A 22,787-nucleotide genomic window follows, 5' to 3' on the forward strand; every position below is an offset into this window, starting at 1 on the left:
AGACGTATCTAGAGTTGTTGAATTAATAAGTGATTTCACTGATAAGAGGTATCTAGAAAGTAGAATGGTGATTGCTAGGGGCTGTGAGGAGGGAGAAATTAGGAGTCATGTAATAGGCACAGACTTTCAGTTTTGGATGATAAAGTTCTGGCAATGGATGGTGGTGATGATTGTGCAAAATGTGAATATACTTAATGCCACTGAACTGTACACTTAAAATGGTTAAAATGGTAAATTTTATATTTTATATATTTTGCCACAAAAAATGATTATTGACCTGGTTGAGTGTAGTATATACAGAGGTACCCATATTGCAGACTTTACAGGCTTCCTTGGGATCCAGTTTTGTTGAAAGGTAAAAAATAGAATGTTTACAATTGAGATAAAAATTGAAAAGTTATTTTTTTAGTTATTTTTTTAGGTGGTGAGGTCTCTTGAATTGTTCAGAAAGAAGTGCCTCTCTTTTTGGTAACTTGACAAAGAGGCATGAATCCCTGCAGCTAAACCACAGTCCAGAAATGCTTCCAGAGTGGAGAGTCAGAGTTGAGCAGAAATGTTGACTCAGTTTATCATTCATCTTGGGAATACAGGCTGTGGATCTGAGAATTAAAAAGGAACTTCCAATTATGGGAAAAAAGTGGGAAATAAAGTAAAGAATCTCTTCTTGACAGTCTTCTTTGGTGATGGATACCCCAAAAATACCCTGATTTGATCATTGCACATTCTATGCGTTTCACACAATATCACATGTTCCCCATAAATACATACAAATATTATGTTTCAATGTTTTAAAATCTGCAAAAAGTAATTTAAAAAATAAAAGGAGGCCGGGCGCGGTGGCTCACGCCTGTAATCCTAGCACTCTGGGAGGCCGAGGCGGGTGGATCATTTGAGCTCAGGAGTTCAAGACCAGCCTGAGCAAGAGCGAGACCCCATCTCCACTAAAAATAGAAAGAAATTAGCTGGACAACTAAAAATATATAGAAAAAAAGATTAGCCGGGCATGGTGGCGCATGCCTGTTATCCCAGCTACTTGGGAGGCTGAGGCAGGAGGATTGCTTGAGCCCAGGAGTTTGAGGTTGCTGTGAGCTAGGCTGACGCCACGGCACTCTAGCCTGGGCAACAAAGCGAGACTCTGTGTCAAAAAAAAAATAAAATAAAAAAAACAAATAAATAAAAGGAGAGCGGCAGGGGCCTTTGTGTCTGAGCATGCGAAGGTCTGTGAAAGCCCAGGAATCAGTCAGCATGTTGTCAGGAAAGAGGGGGCACTCTCAAATGAAAGTAATTTCAGGAAAGCTCAATGAAAGGCACGTATTATAGAAGTGTGGGCGGTGCTAGGGTGCCTGCAGGGACTGGGCAGTACCCAAGGCTCTAACAGTAGGGGCCTGATGGGGCGAGGGGGTGGAGCAGGTGTAGCTGCCTGACCAGAGCCAGCTTGTCCCTGCAAAGAGAGAGTCCCGGGCCTCATACTCTGACCGCCCTCTCTTCTCTCCCCCATATCCTCCAGAGACCCGTTAGCTGGAGCCAGAGGGCAGAGCAGCCCATTGAAGTGGTCTACAAGCATCTGCCTGGTCAGGGGAGGGTGCAGGACAGAGCAGAGAGGGTAGTGGCCAGCAGCTTTGGAGGGGGAAGGGAAGACACCCCACACAGAGCCTGACAAAAAGTGTCTCACCACGTTGAATGACTTCCTACTGCCTGTGTTTTTCAAATCTCGTCTGTGGGATATTTTTGTCCATACATTGACCCAGAAAAACCTCGTTTTCCGGCAACTCAAAAAACTGACTTAGACAAAATGTGAGAAGAAAACCATGCCGTCTCATAGGATTTTTTTACATGTTCTGTATTGAATTAATAGACCACAAGGAAATGTAATTGCTCTCTAAAGAACATATTTGATATTTCTGAATTCCTTTTATAATAAGGTTCAGTTACTGTACCCGTGAGTAGGTTGGTGATCAGCTTGTACATTCCTGGTCTTTTCAACTTTAAAATTCCCTGAAAGTTTGACTTAGGCTGTCTCTGTTGGAGCAGTTGAGCTCTTCTTAAATTTGACATTTCTATGCTCTATTCTATATTTTCAGAACCATGAAAGTAACCTGACACAATTTAGCTCCAGGAAAAGTTACATGCACCGGTCGTTAAGAACCTGAAGTCAAACTACCTGGGTTCAAATCCTGACTGTCACTTATTAGCGGTGTGGCCTTGGGAAAGTCCCTTGATCATTCTGGGCCTCAGTTTTCTCATCTGTGAAAGGGGGTCTTAACTAGATACACCTTCTAGGGTTGCGGTAAGGATTAATGAGATGACGCGCCCGTAGCACAATGCCTGGCACATAGCGAGCCATCAGAAAATGACGACTGTCGTTATTCTTGTCTCTTTCTTGCTGTGTCCCCACCTTCCTTTCATTCCTACCCTCAACTTCAGCTTAACCTTCTCCCATGGCCTCCACGAAACAGACCCTCTCTTATCTGGCATGTTTCCCTCCCCTTTCCTCCTGTGTCGATTCAGATTGTGAGCACATCCAATGCCTCCCAGGCGGTCACCTTGGTGTACGTCGTGGGCAACCAGAGCACGTTCCTCAATGGCACCGTTGCCAGCAGCCTCCTCAGCCAGCTCTCGGCTGAGCTGGTGGGGTTCTACCTCACCTACCCGCCGCTCACCATTGCTGAACGTGAGTATGCCCACCGCGTACCGGGCCCCTGTGGTTTTCCCTGGGGACTTTATCTATTTAGTGAACATCTACGGTGCTGGGCCACATACTACCTCTTCTGTTATAAAACAACAACTGAGATATGAGATGGATTGGGGTTGAATCGATGAAAAGCTTACTGCACATTGAAAGAAAGCACTTGCTAGGTGCCTTCATTCAGCCTTTGCATGTCTCTTATCTCATTTAGTCCTCACAAGTGCCTGAAAAGGTAGGTGCAAAATGAGCCCCATTTTGTGGAAGAGAAAACTGAAACTCCAAGGGATTTCCCAGGATACCCACTGTCACATATCTAGAGAGGCACAGAACCTGGGGTTTGAACCCAAGCAGTCTGCCTTCTGGGCTTACAGTACTGCCTGCTGGGGCCTCTGTCCTCAGAGGAATCTGGGTCATGGTGGTTTCCTCCCATCTGTGCCATCTGCAAACATTCCTGACCTTCAGCTCCTGCCCTGCCTCTCAATACCATAATGCAACACATTTGCAATCCACGTTGTCACTTCACTTGATGAGGTCCCCATAGTCTTGTGGCCTCGTTGTCTTCTAATGCTTCCATTACATAATCCTCATTACCATGCAGTAGGCACAGACTTCGAAGACAATGCAGCCTACATTTTGTATCCAAAGACTTACTTGGTAGCCAAAAGAAGTAAGGTATGTACTTTTAAATTTAATCGTTCCTACATTTCCCAAAGTCACTGAGCAAGTTTTTTTTAAAACACATATTAGCAAAATTGTCTCATAATTTCCTTCAGTGGTTATTTTTAATACTGTAAATAAACAAGATAATGTATGTGAATGTACTTAGCACATAGTAGCTACTCAGAATTTTTTTGAATGTTTGTTTAATGGCAAGCTTTTATCAACTTCCATGTAATAAAGAAAGATAACCCTGGATTTTATGGAAAAGATGATGTCATAACAGATGGCATTATGTCACAGGGCAGCATGTGAGGGATTTATTTTCTTTCATCATTTTGATATTCTGATAACAAGTAAGGTTTATTGAGCACTAACTATATGCCAGACACTGTACTGAGCCCTTTCCATGTATGAAATCCAGTAGTCACCATACTTGTAAAGAAATGTGGGGCCTTTTGTTATAAGCATTTGGCTACTAAACTTAAGTCCTTGACATTAGAAAAAAATCCATCCAAGATAGAATCATTCCTAAAAGATGTTAGTGGAAAGTTGGATAATTTTTTTAAAAGAAAGCTACAACTAAGAAAGATTCTGGCTGTGGGTCTTGATAATGAAGCCTTTCCATTTAAGAAGGTTTTGATGGAAATCCTGAAAGAGCAGAAACCCACAAACCCTAGAAAACTCTTCACTGGAAAGTTAGCTTTTTACGGAGTCTTTTAGTTTTCTGAACAACAAGATAGTTTTGGGATTTATGTCCTGGAATTCACAAAGGATGATAAAGCAGGATTTAGCCGCTTACTATTTTGTCACTTATGTTTGTTTCCCTTAACAATATTTACAAGTAAAACCTATAAAAGTAATTTGGAGTGTTTCTTGTTTGTTTTAGCACTGGAATATCCCAACCTTGATATATCAGAAACAACCAGAGACTATTGGGTCATCACAGGTAATCTCTTATTTTGTTATTTGTGCTCTTTATGCTGTCGGGTTGGTTTGTTTTTAAAATTGCAGGCCATTCATTGATCAAAAAGTCCCCAAACAACAAATGCTGGTGTGGATGTGGAGAGATAGGAACACTCTTACACTGCTGGTGGGACTGCAAATTAGTACAACCCCTGTGGAAAGTAATTTTGAGATACCTTAAAGAGCTAAAAATAGAAATACCATTTGATCCAGCAATCCCACTACTAGGCATCTACCCCAAGGAAAAAAGACATTCTATGATAAAGACATCTGCACTTGAATGTTTATGGCTGCACAATTCACAATTGCAAAGATGTGGAAACAACCCAAGTGCCCATCAATACATGAGTGGATTAATAAAATGTGGTATATGTATACCACAGAATACTATTGAACTACAAAAAACAATGGTGAACTAGTACCTCTTATATTATCCTGTATAGAGCTTGAGCCCATCCTTCGAAGTGAGGTATCACAAGAATGGAAAAACATGCACCACATTGTACTCGCCATCAAATTGGTACTAACTGATCAACACTAAAGTGCTCACATGGTAGTAATACTCACTGGGTGCCGGTCAGGTGGGGGGTGGGGTGGGGGTGGGTAAACTCACAACTGATGGATGTGGTGAGCACTGTATTTGGGAACGGCATGTTTGTAGCCCTGGCTTGGGCGAGGCAAAGGCATTATACGTGACCAAAATGTTTGTACCCCCATAATATTCTGAAATTAAAAAAATAATAAAAGATAATAAAATTGCGGGCCATTCAGTTATAGAATTGGCACTTTCTTTGGTCCTTTCTTACAAGTCAGGGAGTTACTTCTACAGGACCAGAAGTGAATGGAGTAAGCTTGAGATAAGAAAAGACATCACATCGAAGATGAACATTAGCTAAACAGTTCAGAACAGCTACCTTCCAAGTCCTCACTCAGCAGCCTCTTTGCAAAATGTGGCCCTATCAGAAGTTATAGCATTACCCTGTGGACATCTAAGGCATGTCCATGTGAATGGTTATCTGTGTGTAGATGGTGGACCTTTCTGCACTGCCTTGCAAGACCCAAATTACAGTCAGAGGAGGGCCAGGTGTTGCACTTACCTCCTGCCCTGGCACGAGCCGTGCACCTGCACTAATCCTGGCATGTACTGACAGCAAGGACGGGTGGAAGTAGAAGGGGGTTCTGGCGGTGCTTTCTTTTTTGTTCCTTGACATTTGCCAGCAGGGCTTTATGAAACAGCAAGAAAGTTCTTGTTTGTGTTTTTCAAAAGCCCAACAGCAGCTCTGGAAGTTAGAGAAACAAGGATTGAAAGCAAAGGGAGAGAACAGATGTTTGTAGGAGGAAAAGTGACCAGCTCAGCCAGAAAGGGGAGGAACAGAAGGAGAAGTATATGAGTTTGCCCAGGCTGCCATAACACAGGGCCACAGACCAGTGGCTTAAACAACAGAAATTTATTTTCTCACAATGCTGGAGGCTGGAAGTCTGAGGTCAAGGTGTCATAGGGTTGGCATCTTCTGAGGCCTCTCTCCGTGACTTGTAGGTGGCCATCTTCTCCCTGTGCCTACACATGGTCTTCACTCTGTGCCTGTGTCCTAATCTCCTCTTCTTATAAGGACACCAGTCATATGGGACTAGGGCCACCCTAATGACCTCATTTTCACTTCATTACCTCTTTAAAATCCCTGTCTTCAAATGCAGTCACATTCTGAGGTCCTGGGGGGTCGAACTTCAACATAGGAATGTGAGGGAACCCAGTTCAGCCATAACAAGGAGGGATGGAAGCTGTGCCTGGCTAAGCAGGCCTGGTCTCACTCCTCCCTTCCTCCTCCTCCCTTCCTCTCCCTCACTGCTGTCCCGAATGAGCAGCAGATGGGCTGCCACCTGAGACACTGAGGAGCGTACACCCCTGCTTAATGAAGCCTGCTCGAGACGGCTTCTAAATTGCAGAAAGTCACATTTCTTCCCCCTCCCTCCCACCTGCAGAGCCGTAGATATGCAGAGATTATTTTGCCTGCTAAGAAGGCCAGCAAAAAACCAACCCACCCCAGGGTTTACACCCAAGAGAGAAACAATGCTAACGGAGCAACACATTTTTGGAGCCAGCAGGTTATGTAACGTTTACAAAATCATGTTTCCTCCACAAGGAATGGTACTTTTTAACTTGCAGATATTTCTCCTTATCTGTTAACTATAAGGTTTACATGCAGTGAGAACACATCCACCCTTGAACACAGGCTGTCCTTGACAACATGCCAGTGTCACCCTGTCCTCAGCTACTCGTGTCTTGCCCTGCCTCTATTTTGGTGACATAACCTTAATGAAAAGCTCCACAAGTGGTCCTGTTTTCAGGACTCTCCTGGAACTTCACCCTCTCTGCATTCACTTATGAAACCCTTATTTGTCATTGCTGTTGGTGACCAGAACAGACAGTGGCTTCCATGGCTGTGTTTGGGGCTTGCTGGGTCAGTGGTCGTGCTTGGGAGGGGCTGGAGCCGGGTCTCAGGATGACCGTTCTGCTTTCTCATGAGCCCAGAACCGCTTTCCAACCCCCTGGACGGCCACCGCCAATCTGCCCCGTCATGCACAGAGCGGGTAGGGGATGGGGAGCGGAGAGAGGAAGGTAGCTTAGCTCAGCCGTTACTTCCAGCCGGTCATCACGAGCTGTCTTCTGCTCGTTGCTAACAGCCAAGACGATCTGGAGCAACTTCCCCTTCTGTGGTTTGTATCATAAAAGTCTGACATGCTTTCATCTGTTTTCCAACTAAACTTATATTAAATAGGTTTTTGCACACTGTACACTTCTCCTTTCCCAGAGCGTGGGTCCCTCCTTGATGGGGAATCATTGGCTTAAGGTGACTCCTGCGGTCCCTCTTCACTAGGAGCTACCCTGCCACCAAGGGACCCATCTCAGGTTTATTCATCTGTGTTTATTTCACCCATGGGAGCTAAAATATCCCAGACCTAACGATGGGAGGATTTCTTCTGGTCTCAGCTCTGCCATTTGCTAACCTCACGTGTCCCTGGGCAAGCCACTCAGGCCCTCTGGACTTGACGCTCCCACCTGTAGGATGAGGGAGAGGGATGAGCTGGGCGTTAAGATTCTTTCAGTGCTGAATGTGTAGGATTCAACCACAAACAAAACAATTTAGCCTGAGGACAGAACGCTGAACCAGGCCTGATCACTTGAATTGTAGAGCCCACTGCGATTGTAAATAAAGAAGGACTAAGAAGGACTAAGAACAGTGATGTAAAAGTCATCTCCTTCGAACACAGCTAGGGGCTTGCCCCCTTCCTCTGATGTGAATCAGTGGCGGCTGAGGCTGGGGGACTGGAGCCCTGGCTGATGTGCTGGAAGGGACCTGCCCCAGGTCCAGGCTTCTGTGGCTCTGCAGCTTCCGTGTCACTGTGAGAGACGGGTGCACGCTCCTTTCTGCAGCCTTCCCGGCAGGCAGAGGGGCCCGGGAGCCCGAGGCCCGCCACACGTCTCAGGGGAAAGGAGAGGAGCTACATCCCGGGACACATTTCCACGCTGTCTGTGTTATTTCTTCCTCTTTTAAGGATGCGTCTAGCGAGGAAGGGGGCACATGGCAACAACAACAACAGCTCCCACTTACTGGCATTCTACCAAGTGCCTGATTGCACCATGCCAGAAGCATTTGTTTCCCTGATAAAATTTTTGTTTTTAATGTCAGAGTATTACAGAGGCACAAACGTTTTTGTTCCATGAATTGCTTCTTTATAGTTTGAGTCCAAGTTATAAGTGTGTCCATCACTCAGGTAGTGTGCATCGTACCCGTTAGGAGTGAATTTACCCATCCCCCCCCACCTGCTTGAATTCTGTTGAATTCTACTACCATATGTGCACATGAGTGTGGATCAATTAGTTCCAATTTAACAGCGAGTACATGTGGTGTTTGTTTTTCCATTCTTGTGATCCTTCACTTAGAAGGATGATCTCGAATATTTATAGCAGCACAATTTGCAATCACAAAGATGTGGAAACAGCCCAGTGCCCATCGATACGTAAGTGGATTAATAAAATGTGGGGTGTGTACACCATGGAGTACTACTCAGCCAGAAGCATTTTTTATCAAATTATCTGTGCTTCACAATGACAGAATCAGGAGTAGATAATGAGCCCAGTGTTCTCAGGTAAGAAACTGGGACGCAGAGAAACTTAGAGACTTGCCCCAGAACGCTGATTAAGTGGGAGCCCGGATTCAAACTCCGGCTGCTGCCTCCAACCCGGACTCATCCTGCTGCCCCCCGAGAAGGACTCATCGTCTTTGCAGATAGCAGTGATGAAACGTGGGAATTGCCTGGTTGTTGATTCCCTATAACTCTGTGGGAGCTTCCCACGGCCTCCTGTACTTCGCTGGGGCATTTTTTCTCCCAAAATTTTTTTATGATAAAATACACCTAACATAAAATTCACTGTTTTAATCATTTTTAAGCATACAGTTCAGTGGCATTAAGTATATCCACAATGTTGTACAACCTTCACTGCTCTTTCTAGAGCTTGTCACCTAGAGGCTTTTGACTGTTCTATTTCTTTGATGTCTGCCTTAGAATCATCGCTGAGATTCCCATAAAATAATCCTTGATGATGCCCTTCGACTCCCCTGTGTCCCCTCTCTCAGTGTTGTCCAGAGGTCAGAAGAGGCTGGTTTTGTAGTAATCCTTCAGCAGTTTGAGCTATAATTTTGCTGGAGGAGGCATCTTTGAACCAGCAAGTGCACGGGCTTTTCTATCTGGGGCCAGCCCTCCCCTGGTCTGGCAGCTATGTCTCAAGGGATTGCGAGAGTCCTCTCTGGGACCTGTTGCATTGGGAACACTGCAGCTCTTTGGTTTATCTTTGTTTGCAGGAATTCGGCTGACGAATGAGCTGGGCCCTAGAAAGAGAGCTGCTTTATAACTTCCAGGGGGGTTATTTGGCATTTATGGCTTCAAAGAAGTAATTCCTGAGACCCAGCTGTGGGCTTTATTTCTCCCTTGATCCGTTTAAACATCATTCTCTGTATCTTGTTGCCAGTTGCTTGCTGTGGCCCCATACAGAACGTGACCGTTAGTATTGGCTGCTGGTGGCACCCTGTCATACTGGGTGCTGTAACTACCACACGTTCTTTACATCCAAGCTGTTTGCATAGCCTGGCAGATGGGTGGTATTGGTGATCCTTGGCTGGACTATGGTAGAACAAACTCTATTGAATGGAAAATCTTAATATTGTATTCCTAGCTCTTGTAAATTTTGGTTTCTTTAAGAAAATGAGAATTGTTTTTAGCATTTTTAAAATTTTAGGCATGACTGTATTTGAAGGCAATGTTTGTGTGTTTAGGGTGAAATGTGCTTCCCAAGGGACGTGCAGCAAGGACTGGGCTTGGGGGTAGACAAAAACAGGCAGTTGTCCCCATAGTAAGTGACCACAGCAGTACTGGGATGGCCCTAGTGTTCATTAAAACCCTCCTGCATGCACTAGCCATGGCCTGGAACTCCAGATGCCTGGGTGTACCCAAAGCCTGACAGCGGAGGAGGGGTGGGAAAGAAGGGACTTCCACTCACCCTCCAGGCACCAGGCCCTGTGCTAAGCTGCTTATCCATCATGTCTCATTTAAACCTTAGAGCTCATTAGGAATATGTTTGCTGTGATGTGCACTGTTTCATTCCCTCTTCACAGAGAAGCATGTGAACTTAGGCAAGTGCCAGAACCGAGAGAGCCCACTCTTTCCAATAAGCTGTCCTATGCTTGAATAGGAGAGGACCTGCGGGGCCCTGGGCAGTTTTAGGGTGGACGCCAAAAAGACCCCACAGAGGAGGGAGATATGAGGACACTGAACAGAGTGGTTTGCCCAGATGGAAAGGATTGAATTGCAGGGTGAAGCTGAGATTCTTCAGCAAAGCTGTTGAGAGGGAAAAATACAATAGGGGCAGCCCTGAGCCAGGACTGCTGAGTAAGAACTAGCAAAAAACCTCTGCCATCTGCATCCGCAGTGCTGCAGGGCGTGGACAACTCGCTGGTGGGCCTGCACAACCAGAGCTTCGCCCGAGTCATGGAGCAGCGCCTGGCCCAGCTGTTCATGATGTCCCAGCAACAAGGCCGGCGGTTTAAACGGGCCACCACCCTGGGAAGCTACACTGTGCAGGTGGGTGTGTGCAACGCCACTGGGGTTTTCTAATAACTGCGGGGGAGTGTCCTTCCTTAGACGAAATAAATAAATGTGTACAGAGGAGCATCCATGCTGCAAACCTTAAAATTAAAATTTTAAAAATTGATTTAGTCAACACTGCTCTTAGGTTTTGGTGTTGATGGTCATAACATCAAAAACATAAAGGAGGGTGAGAGCTTCTCCTCCTACATTGTCACTAACTCGATTATAAAGAAAGGAGGTCTCAGAACAAAATCTGCACACATGCAGGTATTTATGAAACAAAGGTCTTAGTAAGCAAGCACAAACTTGTCATCAGCCTGTTCTGTAAGCTCAATGAAGTCCCAGCTCTGTCCTTTAGGCCGTCGCACCACTGCCACTATGAATGGCAGATCCACCAGTGCTCCAGAGGCAGCATTCTGTTATCTGCATTTAGTCAGTTTCAACACAAAGAACCCTCCAAGCTTATGGTGAACACCTGACCATGACCTAGAGATTGGGGCTAGGGAGAGGTGGCAGACACTGCTGGTGCTCTGCCCATATCTCCCTGCCATTGCTATGCACGCCGATTGGAATGCCAGCAGCCAGCCTCTGGGTCTTTATTGGAGGTCTGCTCTTGAGGTCCCAAACCCACTTTGCACGTTCCATGCTGGCCAGAATTGCCTGGGAATTAACCAGTGATGAAGGTATAAATATCCCACCTCTCTTGCCTCTTGGCTTGGAGAATGCTGGAATGTATGTTTTCGATCATTTCCAGAGCTTCCCCACAGAATCAAGCTTTAGTCACTCACTGTGGTAACTGGTTTAATAATGCACCACTTGTAGGCTCCTTTCCCGTCCCTGTATCACCTCCTCACCCTCCTGTCAGTTCCTTGCACCTCTCAGTTAAACTACAAGCACTCAGCTCTTCTCAGGGTCTGCTTCTGAGGCACCCTGATGGAGGGAGTAGTCATGCCCAGGGGTAGGGATTCTAAGCCTCTCTAGATGCCTTATCTAGTTCCTGGAGGTGTAGGGGTGTCTGTGGCATGTCCTAGCCAATCCACATATTTTGAATACCACTAATTTCACCAATGAGAGCCCATCTCTAACGTTTGTCATGCTAATTAGCAAAGCTCTGTTGAGCATATCAAATTACAGAAATACTCCTGGTAGCTGCCTCTGGAGTGGGGACTTCCTAATTGGAATCTAGATGACTAGCCCTGGCATGTGAACCCCTAATAGGTCATTGCCCACATCTAGAGTATAACTGAATCACAGCACACATGCATAGTATCACACTGTCTATGAGGAAGCATTTCAAGAGAAATTGCAGCCATTAGCACAGTCTGTCTGCAGATCATGTCCCCAGGCAATCTTGGGAGTACAAACAACCCATCTCCTAGGATACATTTCCCTGTTGGAGTCTGCATCATGCCTCTGATGGAGACTCCAGGTCCCTCCATTCACAGTTGGGGAATTTGGCCCTTTGTCCTGTTGGTTCTAAAATCTTTGTGGTCTGTGACAACCTCATCATGAGGGGAGGGGATGGCTGATTTCGTGTGCCAGGTTTGTGATTTCCCCTTTGTAGGTTCCATGTGAGCCCTGTAATTTACACTCTTCCAAATGACAGAAAGGAAGTCACTGGTGCTCAGACAACTGTGAAATGGGATTTGCATCAGCCAAAGGGGGAGGAAGGACCACGCTACAATCCTGGTGTTATTTGTAAACCTAAGAAACCTGGCACATTCTGCATGTCTGAAAGTTCCCAGAGAGATGTTCTTTGCCTCATTTCTTCTAAGGGCTCAGTGCACTTGGCCCCTTTAGCTGCCTGGAAAGTCTCAGGGAAGCAAGTAGGGGTTTATTTCTGCAAATCCCTAATTTTCAGAGGCTGTAGATCACCTTCTAACTTCACCCTTAAAGAAATCTCGGTAGGAAGAATTTGCTATTAAATCAAAATTGAGTGAAGCTATTAGATATTTGAATGGTCACTCACCTTCTATCTGGTTGTGTTAACACTCTCCGTACCTCCTTTTCCAATAGGGAAAAGCAAAACATGCCAAATTTCCCCTCTAAAAATTCACTCAACATAGCTTACATCATCCTCCCACCCAGAGGCCTTTCTTCTGGGCTCAGATCATTTAAAAAGATAAGCTACCTTCATGAATATGGAGATTTAGATATCTAAAATTTAAAGATATTTCTCTAGTTGACATATTTGAAAAATGGAGTCCTAAGAAGAAATACGTATGACTAATGAAATTTTTTAAATGTTTGACTTTATTTGTAATCAAAGTAATGCAAGTTTTAATGACCACGAGATGCCATTTCCACCTGGCAAAGCTTAGTAAAATGGCACTACCTAGTAATGATGGGGTGCCGTGAAGTGGGCTTTTTCAAACACTCTAAATGAGTTTGACCTTTCTGGAGGGCAAGTGAGGAATTTAGACAAGAGCCTTTTAGAGGATCACAAACTAACTCCTAGAAATTCACCTTGAGGAGACAGAGGAGAACACAATGACAAAAGGGTAAGGACAGTGTTTTCCAGAGTGTCCAGAAAATGACCTGGCAGGTGTCTTGCGGCAAAGGTACTACCTGGCCAAACTGTTTGGGGCAAGTCTGCACCCCATAGCCCCATCCTGAAGATTCCCAAAGCACATGGGCTTATCGAAACTCTAAAAAGACTTGAAGTAAAAGAATTCTCCTTCATTTTGTTCAACATACTTCTTTCCAAATTTAAATGTTAATAAGACCTTTGTTTTTGGTAATATCTATGTTTCCCTATTTTATTATAAACATTTTCAAACTCACAGAAAAGTTGAAATATTAGGCATTGCACGCCCAAACACTCACAATCTAGGTTCTGCTATTAATATTATAAACTATGTTACTATTTTGTATTTGGTAACATGTATCATTTCCTTACACTTTCCATAACATGCATTTCCATACACTTCCAAACCTTAGATTGGTTTTGAAGTTCTAGCACTTCATATAAATGGAATCCTACAGCACATACTCTTTTGTGTAAAGCTTTTTTGATTCAGTGTAGTGTTTTAGAGATTCATGCATTTTGTTGCATTATTCTGTAGTTTATTTTTATTGCCAAATAATATTCTCTTGTGTGAACATACTATAGTTCGTTTATCCATTCTTCTGTTTCCAGTCTGTAGCTTTCAACAAGGCTTCTATGAACATTCTTCTGCAAGTCTTTTTGTGGCCACATGCTTTCATTTTCCTTAGAAATAGGAGTGGAATTGCTGGTTCATTGGGTTGATGTACGTTAGTTTTATAAGAAACTGCTAGATCTTTCTCCAAAGTGGTTGCACCATTTATACTCCCACAAGCCAGACATGGAATTCCAATTGCTTCACATCCTCATCAACAATTGGTGTTGTCAGTCCTTCTTATTTTAGCCACTGTGGTGGGTATACAGTGGTATCTTGTGATTTTAATTTGAATTTCCCCATCGGGCATTTTTATGTGCTTATAGGCTATTCAGATATCTTCCTTTCTGAAGTGTCTATCAGATCTTTTGCCTACATTTTATTGGGTTGTAGTAATATCTATTATTTAGTTGTTAAATGTAACATACATATAAAAGAGTGTAAGAAATATGCACAATTCAAAGAACACTAATAAAAAGAACCCACGACCCAAAGGGTAAGAACATTGCACTTACCTTACCCCAGAAGCCTTTTACATAAAAGGCTCCTCTGATTATACTCCCTTCAGAGTTGAGCATTAGTCTAAATTTTATATTAAATCATTTCCATATTTTTTGTATAAATTTTACCATCCATGTATGTATCCCTAAATAATACACTTGGCCTGTTGTTGAATTTCATATTCTGTGATTTGTTTCTTTTGCCCAACATCAGGCTTTTGTATTTATCCATGTTGATAGGAATCGCCATAGTCCACTGATTTTCACTACTGTATGTTGTTTCATTGTGGGACTATACCTTAACTCTTTCCTCTAGTCTATTATTAATGACTTTTGAATTTTCAAGTTTTTTACTATTATGAACAATATTGCTATAAACATTTTTGTAATATCTTTTATTATTCTATGAAACTCATACTCTGTAACATATACTTTAGAAAATACTATACTATATTTATCAGTTGTTAATTATAATAGCAAAAAGTTGATAACCTAAATGTTCAATAATAAAGGCGTGCATGCAGTAGAACAGTATGTAGTATTAAGATTTATACTTTAGTGTTTATGATTAACAATTGTTAATTACAATAGTAAAATGTAGTAACCATCTAAATGTTTAGTAATAGAGTATTTGTCAAATAAGTTTATGAGGTATGCATTGGAATGCCATGTAGAAATAAATACTCATGCTTTTGTTATATTTAAGGCCATTTAAAGATGCAAGTAAAAATAGCAATATATGATATTATATAGAGTATGATAAATAATAAAGGTTTGTGTGGTAAAAAACAAAAATGGAAACAAATACTCCAAAATGATAAGAATAATTAGCTTGTAGTGTAGAGATTAGAGATTGTTTTTATTTTATTTCATTTCCTGATGCTTTTCCATATTTTCAAATTTTCCTATAGTTTTATATATAACTTTTAGAGTGAAAAAAAGCAGAAATGTTATTTTAGAAAAAGAACTTTAAGTTTCCAAGTACTGCTTTTATCAGAGATCTTTTGAATTGCAGACATGGAAGTCAATTTTTTTTCCTGTCTGGCAATTGCAGATATTTGAAATTAAAAGTCTCATTTGAGAATAACCTAACATGCCCTGAATTAAATGTGAAGGCCTATTTTCAAATGAGGCCAGAGTTCTGTGCAGGGTTGGGAAACATCATTAGTCCACGGTTTCTTTTCCAACCTCAAATTGTTCTTTCTAGATGTTCATATTTTTCAATCCTTTTTTCTCCTCTCAGTCTCCCGCTCTAGTGATAGCAGGCTTCCTAAGATGTTGGGTATAGGGAGGGATGCAGAGGTTGCTGTCTAACGTCTGTGTTGTGGGTCCACTTAGCCACAGAAGTCAGGAGAGAAGAGCTGCTGATTGCCCGAGTGATTGCAGGGTGCATGCAAGATGCCCTATAAACACACAGCATCTCTTTTTCTGAAAGATGGTAAAGATGCAGCGTGTGCCAGGCCCGAAGGACCCAGCGGAGCTGACGTACTACACCCTGTACAACGGAAAGCCTTTGCTGGGGACCGCAGCTGCCAAGATCCTGAGCACCATTGACTCCCAAAGGATGGCCCTGACCCTGCACCACGTTGTCCTTCTGCAGGCTGACCGTAAGGGGATAGTCTTTTCATTCAGCATTTTTAATGCCGTTACATGTTTCCTGCAAATCAAAGTGGTTCCCCAAACTCATGTTCGTAGTCTCAGAGCTAAATGTATTTCTGTTCCGGAAGGTTCTTAAGTAAATCAATTGGCTATGTTTCCTGTGTTGTTTGAAGCAATAGACTTTGGGTGAGGGATACGTTTTGCATATTGGGATGACGACAATGATATCACTTTGCCCCCAAGTCCTACCCACTCTTCCTCCTCAGTATGATCTAGTGATCAGCCATGAAAAATCACTATAACTGAGATTATATTTGTATGCCCGGAGAATTAAAGATAATTTGATTCAAAAAACATTTATAGAGTCCTCCGTGAACTGTGCTCAGTGCCGGAGGACATACAGAAGGGGGCGAGACCTGCTTCCTACCTTTAAAGAGCAAGGGGAGGTAATGCAGTTGCAGTAGAATCAGATGCAGGGGAGTGCTGCAGGAAGGCAGTGAGACACAGGGCCCAGCAGAGGGAGGGCTCGTTCTGAAGGGGCATCTGGAAGGAATGAACAGAGGAAGGATATTAAAAATAATAGCTGCCTCTTTGAACAGCCTCCCCTGTGGCAGCTCCTATGCTAGTTACTTTACCTAGATTTTCTCACTTTCCACTCTCATCGGAGCAATGTTTACTCAGATCCAAACTAGAGGAGAAGAAACAGAGGCTCAGAAAAGTTAAATAACCTGCTCAGCATCACAGAACAAGTACTTAGGTAGGTAAGATATGCATCTAGATCTGTCTGACTTCGGACCTGTGTTCTTAACTGTATTGTACCCTAAGATTTCAGCAGAGGGAAGGGGGCTTCCAGAGACAGAGAGAGAGAGAGCAGCATGAATGAAAGACAGGAGGTGAAATGTACCAGGTGTGCTTGAAAATAAGGAGTTCAAATTGCCTGGAGGGGTCAGTGAAATTAGAAAGGTGTATTGATTGGGTGAGTCAGGCTGTGAACGGCAGGGGAAGGAGATTGTACGTACTGTGATCGGCCCTGGGGTGCTGCTGGAGATTTCTGAGCAGGGGAGTCATATCACTGGAACTGCCCATTCTTCAGGGAGGTTAATCGGTCCACAGTGTCCAGGATGGGAGGACACAGAAGGTGGCAGGACCAGTGAGGCTCTATGGTGTCCCAGGCACTGGGGACCCAAACATGGGCTGTAAAGGAAGTATGGGAAGGGCATGAAGGGGAGAGATTGGGTGGTAGAAACGTTAGTATTTGGCAGCGTGCTGAGCAGGGAAGGGCATCTCTCATGGGTTTCCTCGTCAATGTCCATGCTCCTCAAGAACCTGACGCCTGGCTTGGGGTCTTCATCTCTTCCTCATCCCTTCCCTTAATCCAGGTGACTTTTGCTTCCAGGGTGATGGTCTAGACCACGTGTTGTCATGCTCGGCCAGCACATCCTCACAGACACACTTTTGCCTGGGAATGAGGATGGCCACTCTCCAATCTTGTGTTTGAAATGATGTTTTTAACTAAGGTTCTCTTCCTTTGCACCTCTCTCCTTCCCTCCTTGTGGATTCTGTCCTCCTCTCTGGTCAGCTCCTTGCTTCATCCGTGTTGCTGCCTGCTCTCCAGGTGGACTCACCAGGCTTCTGTTCTCGACTCTTTCTCCCCTGTCCAGGTGGGAAATAAATCATAGAGAACAGGAGTGAAAACCTTTGCAGGTCCAGGCGAGAGGCAAAAGTGCTAGAGGTGGACGCTCAGAGAAGTGGGTGGATTCGGGATATTTTGGGGGACGGAGCCCGTGGAGCAAGACAATGATTCTGTGTGTGGCCGGAGAAGGAGGTGGGATCGGAGAAATGAAGGGTGACTCGTGAGTGTTGGCTTGAGCACTGGTCGTGGTGTCATTTGTTGAGATGCAAAAGGTCCAGGACCAAGAGGGTTACTGGGGCAGGCACGGGACTGGGGCAGATGGAATTGAGAGTTTGCACTTAGACATGTCAGGTGTGGGATGTCAACTAGACATCCACGTGGCACTCAGGAGACATGAACTTGGGATTTGTCATCGTATAGGCGACATTTAGAGCTTAGGGAGCAGGTGAGAATAACCAGGTGATGCGTCTAGTGAGAGAGAAAAGGGCACGACTGAGCTCTGGGGAATCCGTGTGTGGGAGGAGCAAAAGCCAGGAGGTGACATCCGCCAGGAGCAGCAGGGAGGTGGGAGGACACCCAGGAAAGGGTGGGGGGGCCAGGACGCACGCGGAGAAAGCGAATCGCAGAGAAGGGAGTGAGCTCCTGTGTCAGTGTTTGTTCTCCAGAGGCAGAGTACGACAAGGATGGAGATTGGTGGGCTTTGGTAAGGGGAGGTCGTGACCTGGGCGGGAGTGGAATCGGGACCAGAGGGGCTGAGGAGAGGAGCCGGGTGGGGACGTAGTGACGGCAAAGGGGAGAATTTGATTACTGTGGTGCTTGCCGGAGGGCACATGGGAGATAGTGGTGTGTGCGTGGATGCCGAGGGGGATGCTGTGATCGACGGGACCGTAGGAGCAAAGTCCTCGAGTGGATGAGGGCTGGGACCTGGTGCAGGGACGAGGGGGAAAGCAGAGTACAGGGCACGTTTGGTGATGGAAGCCGGGGGACACTGTCTCTGATTGTTGCTGCTCCCTTGGGGCATAATGAAGTGAAGCTGGCAGCCAAGGCTGAGGTTGTGGGGGGACTTGAGCTCGGGTGCAATCACGCACCCCGAGAATCGGGAGCAGACTGCTTAGAGAAGTGCTGGGAGGGTGGCAGGCCTCCCACCTCCTTGGTCCTCACTGCCATGTGCAGGCCATTTCTTCCCCTCTTTCAAAATCCCAGATCCTTTGAGCTCCCCCTTCCTCTCTGCGGTCGTCTGGAGACACCCCCCACCAGCCAGGGCCGCCCCCCGTCACTCACTGGAGACTTTTCCTGGCTGCTTGTCCCATCCTCTCCATCACTTGTCCCAGAATATCCGCTGCTTAAGCCTGTCAGCTCCGTGACCTCTGCATTTCCACCCCAGGCCTTGTGGTGCTGGGGACGGGGGTGACAGCAAGAGTGAGTGGGGTGTCAGGAGAGGAGCTGAGGCTAAGGGGGCTTTGCTGGTGGCAGTTGGTAGGGAACAGTGGATGGGGCAGGAGGCTGGGCAGAGGAGAGAGAGATGCACGGAGCCTTTTGGAAGGGAGAGTCCGGGTGGCGAGGGAGGGCCGGGCTCAGCGGGGGTCGGGGAGGCAGGGGTGGAGCCCTGCTCTGTCTGGCTGCAAAGCTGCCACCCTGGGACCCTTTCACCTGCGCTCCTTTGTTTCCTTCACATCCGCTTGGTCCTCTCAGCTCCCTTCTGCACTCACTCACGGGTCCTTTCCCCGTGTCCTGGGTCTCTCCCAGCTGGACGGTGGCAGTAGCTGCCCAAAGGACTCACCTCAGTCACTCTCCCATGGATGTGCCTTCTGCTCCATATTGGAGTCATTGTCATAAAACATGGATTCTGATCTTACACTGACCGCACTTTAAAAACTACTTGGTGGCTCTCTGTCATTCACAGAATAAAATCCAAACTCCTTAAAATGGGTCTTGACAGCAGGTGCGCAGCAGGCGTCCGGGTCTCTGCACAGTCTTTTTCCGTCATGCCTCCTGTTTGCTCTCCTCATATCTAATGCCTCAGCCACGCGAGAGTGTTCACCCTGCACGTTCCCTCCTCCTCAAAGCCTCTCCTGGCCCCTGAGGCACAGCCCTCTGTCTCTCTTAGTTCCAGAAGCTTCCATTGCCCTGATCACGAATGGCAAGTTGTTTTCTGTCTCCTTCCCTCGTGAGCTGTTTAAAGCAGGTGCCCCATCTCATCCATCTGGGCATATCCAGCCCCGGTGCCTGCCTGGCTCTGTTCTCGTGAAGGCAGAGCCACTGCCCTTCTAGACGCCGCTGCCGGGTGCTGAGAGGGGCACGTGGCGAGAGGACACCGTGCAGTGGAGAGCGGAGCCTGTGAAATAAGGCAGCCTGGGCCACGCCCTGCTCTTCCACTTTCTGGCTGTGGAGCTTGGAGTCAAATTAATCAGCCTCTCTGGTCTTCATTTTGCTCGTCTGTAAAGTGGTCGTATAAAAAACACCCACCTAATAGAGCTACTTAGGGGCTAAGAAGAGAGAATCATTGCCTGTAAAGGGTTTGGTGCAATCCGGGGCCACCTGTTCGCAGGTAGTAAGTGGCAGCTGAATGTCTTCTTTAGCCATGAGGTGGGCAGCCTGAAGGAGGGAGGGAATGAAGAAGAGAGGAGATTTGGAGGTTGAGAACCCGCGTGATACAGAGAACAGGGTGCTACTAACGGGGCTGGAGAGGAGGGCGCAGTTAGAAGGCGGAAGGTCGTTTACTGTTTGGGCCCTGTTGAGTCCCAGGTGATGACGATGTCTCGCGGGGTGCCCATGGGCTGTCGCGGGGGTGCTGCTGGGGTATGGAGGGGCTGCTGGTAGGGTATCCTGTGAGGGTTAGGAACGGTGTTGGGAATTCAAGTCTAGATCTCTCAAGAGAGATTCAGTTTAACACTATAAACTGAGAATTATGCAGACACAGGTTAGAATTAAAATCCCAGAAAAAATGTGAGTTTCTGGGAAAGGAATATAGCTAGCAGCTAGAAGAGGAAAACAAGGGGACAGACTTTGGGAAAGACCTCCATCCCAGGAGTAGATAGGGAGGAAGATGAGGCCAGTGAAGAAGAGGCAGCAGAGATTTTTAAAGTCCCATTTTCTCCCCGTAGTTTTGAAATCAGCCTACGATGTTAATCTGAGGTCAGGACTTTAAAAAAAAAAAAAGAGAGACAGAGAAGACAACATTAAGACAAGGTGAGATGTCTTGTGGAATATTTTACATACAAACTTAGTCAAAGATACAATAAATGTCAATGAAAAGAAAGAAAAAAGAGTCACAGAGTAGAACACTTTGTCCCCCTAAAGGGAGAGCCTTAATGCTGTGTGTATTCCAGGCCGGGTGTGGTGGCTCACGCCTGTAATCCTAGCACTTTGGTGGAGTTCGAGACCAGCCTGAGCAAGAGTGAGACCCCGTCTCTACTAAAAATAGAAAGAAATTAGCTGGCCAACTAAAAATATATATAGAAAAAATTAGCCAGGCATGGTGGCGCATGCCTGTATTCCCAGCTACCCGGGAGGCTGAGGCGGGAGGATTGGTAGAGCCCAGGAGTTTGAGGTTGCTGTGAGCTAGGCTGACACCACAGCACTCTAGCCCAGGCAACAGAGCGAGACTGTGTCTCAAAAAAAAAAAAAAAATGCTGTGTGTATTCCAGCACCCTCTAAATCTCTAGCCCTGGGGCCAAGGCAGGAGTGTGCAATGCCTGCTCAGCCCTCATCACCTCTGGGTGACAGGGCAGCGCTGGACTCCTCGGGAAGCAGCTGCCCCACTTGCAGGGTCCGGAGTGAGGGGCCCTTCAGAGCGGTTGTGCAGCGGATGGAATGAAGAAAAGTCTCCCCAAGGAGAAGCAGACTGAAGTGGGAAGTGGTTTGCCTCACACGGCCATCAGACATTTATCTCAAAAAAAATGCCACTTAAAGAAATAGGCTGACGCTTTGGCGAAGAGGACTCACGTTCTTCAACAAACATTTATCGGGCACCTACTATGTGCCGGGCACTGCTCTAGGCACTGGAGATAGAGGAGTGTATGAAATGGACAAAAAGCCCTGCCCTCGTGCAGCTTACCTTTCTGAGTGGGTAGGTCAAGTAAACAAAATAAACAATATGTTCCACGCTAGTAAGTGCTACAGAGGAACATTGGGCAGGGAAGGGGTGGGGGATGCCAAGAAGATAATGGTTGCAATTTAAAATTGTTGGGGTGTCCAGAAGAGGATCGCTGAGGAGGTAACCTACATCTGAAGGAGTGGAGGGAGGGAACAGTCCCTGAGGATATCTGGGGACCAGGTTCCAGGCAGAGGGAGGAGGCCTTGAGGGGGCTGAGTGGCAGCGATGAGGACCGAGGTGCAGACGAGGACCACGGTCGCTATGGCCTTGTGGGCTGGGCCCTGAGTGGGATGAGAGGCCGTGGGAGGGTTTGGCAGGGGGACGGCAGGGACCGAGCACTCAGCAGCCGCTGGGCCCTGGGCAGACTCTCCCCTGCATCCACTCACACCAGCTGTGAACTTGGATGTTCGAGATGTAGGAGACAGCTGCAAAGATGAACCGGAAACATTTTTGATGGATTCTTTCTCCTTTCAACATTTGTTCCATGTGAAAATAACTTATTCTGTGTTTAGATTATTTGGACTCTTTGATTTCATTCCTTCTGACAAATACTTGTGCATGCGTGTGTATGCACACACACACAAGTATATACTTCCATTCATGGGGGTTAACTCAGAACCAACTTAAACTGTTTAAGAGAAACTTTTCATAAAAATATGTGACCTCCCTGGGGCTCAGTTTCCTCATCTGCAAATTGGGGATAAGAATAGCAGGCAGGCAAAGGCCCTATCTTGGCGCCTAACACACAGTAGGTGCTCAGAATATGTCTTTTTTTCCTATCTGCCCTCTACTGAAATTCTTGCAATTTAAATAACCATTCATTCCTTTTCACCTTCAGACATGACTTTGTACTTTAAGATCATTATGCCAATGAATGTATTGGGTTTGGATGACTTCAGTTGACCTAACTTTACTCTCATTTTGACTGTTAAATGAATTTATTAATGTATGTAAGATAAATCTGTTCTCTCCCTATTCAAATATAGGTAAAGGGATTTTACATACTGCACCAAGAAGAAACACCCACTAAAACAATAAAACTGAATAAAAGCGGAACACATAAATATTCATTCTTGCTAATGAAGAAAAAAATATATATTTATTTAGGGTATACCCTGATACACTGTACATTTTTCTCCATCAGGATAGAATAGCCTAGCCAAAAGAAGCATATTGGTATTTTTCACAGAAGCTCTAAACTTTAAAAAATGTTAATGACATAAAACTCACATATAAATACGAATTACTGAAAGCAGTAGCAATTAAGTGTTTAATGTCAACAGAAGCACATTATCTAATGAGCTGTTTTTGGAAGTTAATGTGATTAATTACCAATTGATTAAAAACCGTGGAAGAGAAGTCCTTT

At 45.4% G+C, this 22,787-nt stretch overlaps 1 protein-coding gene across 1 annotated transcript in view; it reads left to right on the forward strand.

The window, feature by feature from the left end:
• The window catches only part of KIAA1549L (KIAA1549 like), a 256,074-nt gene that overhangs the window by 162,806 nt on the left and 70,481 nt on the right, over positions 1 to 22,787 (forward strand). The window contains exons 7-10 of the mRNA XM_045557763.1: positions 2,509 to 2,671; positions 4,233 to 4,292; positions 10,296 to 10,447; positions 15,529 to 15,700. Of these exons, the coding sequence (XP_045413719.1) occupies positions 2,509 to 2,671; positions 4,233 to 4,292; positions 10,296 to 10,447; positions 15,529 to 15,700 (547 nt within the window). The remainder of the gene's footprint in view (positions 1 to 2,508; positions 2,672 to 4,232; positions 4,293 to 10,295; positions 10,448 to 15,528; positions 15,701 to 22,787) is intronic.

The sequence above is a fragment of the Lemur catta genome, chromosome 7 (assembly GCF_020740605.2).
Source record: "Lemur catta isolate mLemCat1 chromosome 7, mLemCat1.pri, whole genome shotgun sequence".
NCBI classification, from domain to species: domain Eukaryota; kingdom Metazoa; phylum Chordata; class Mammalia; order Primates; family Lemuridae; genus Lemur; species Lemur catta.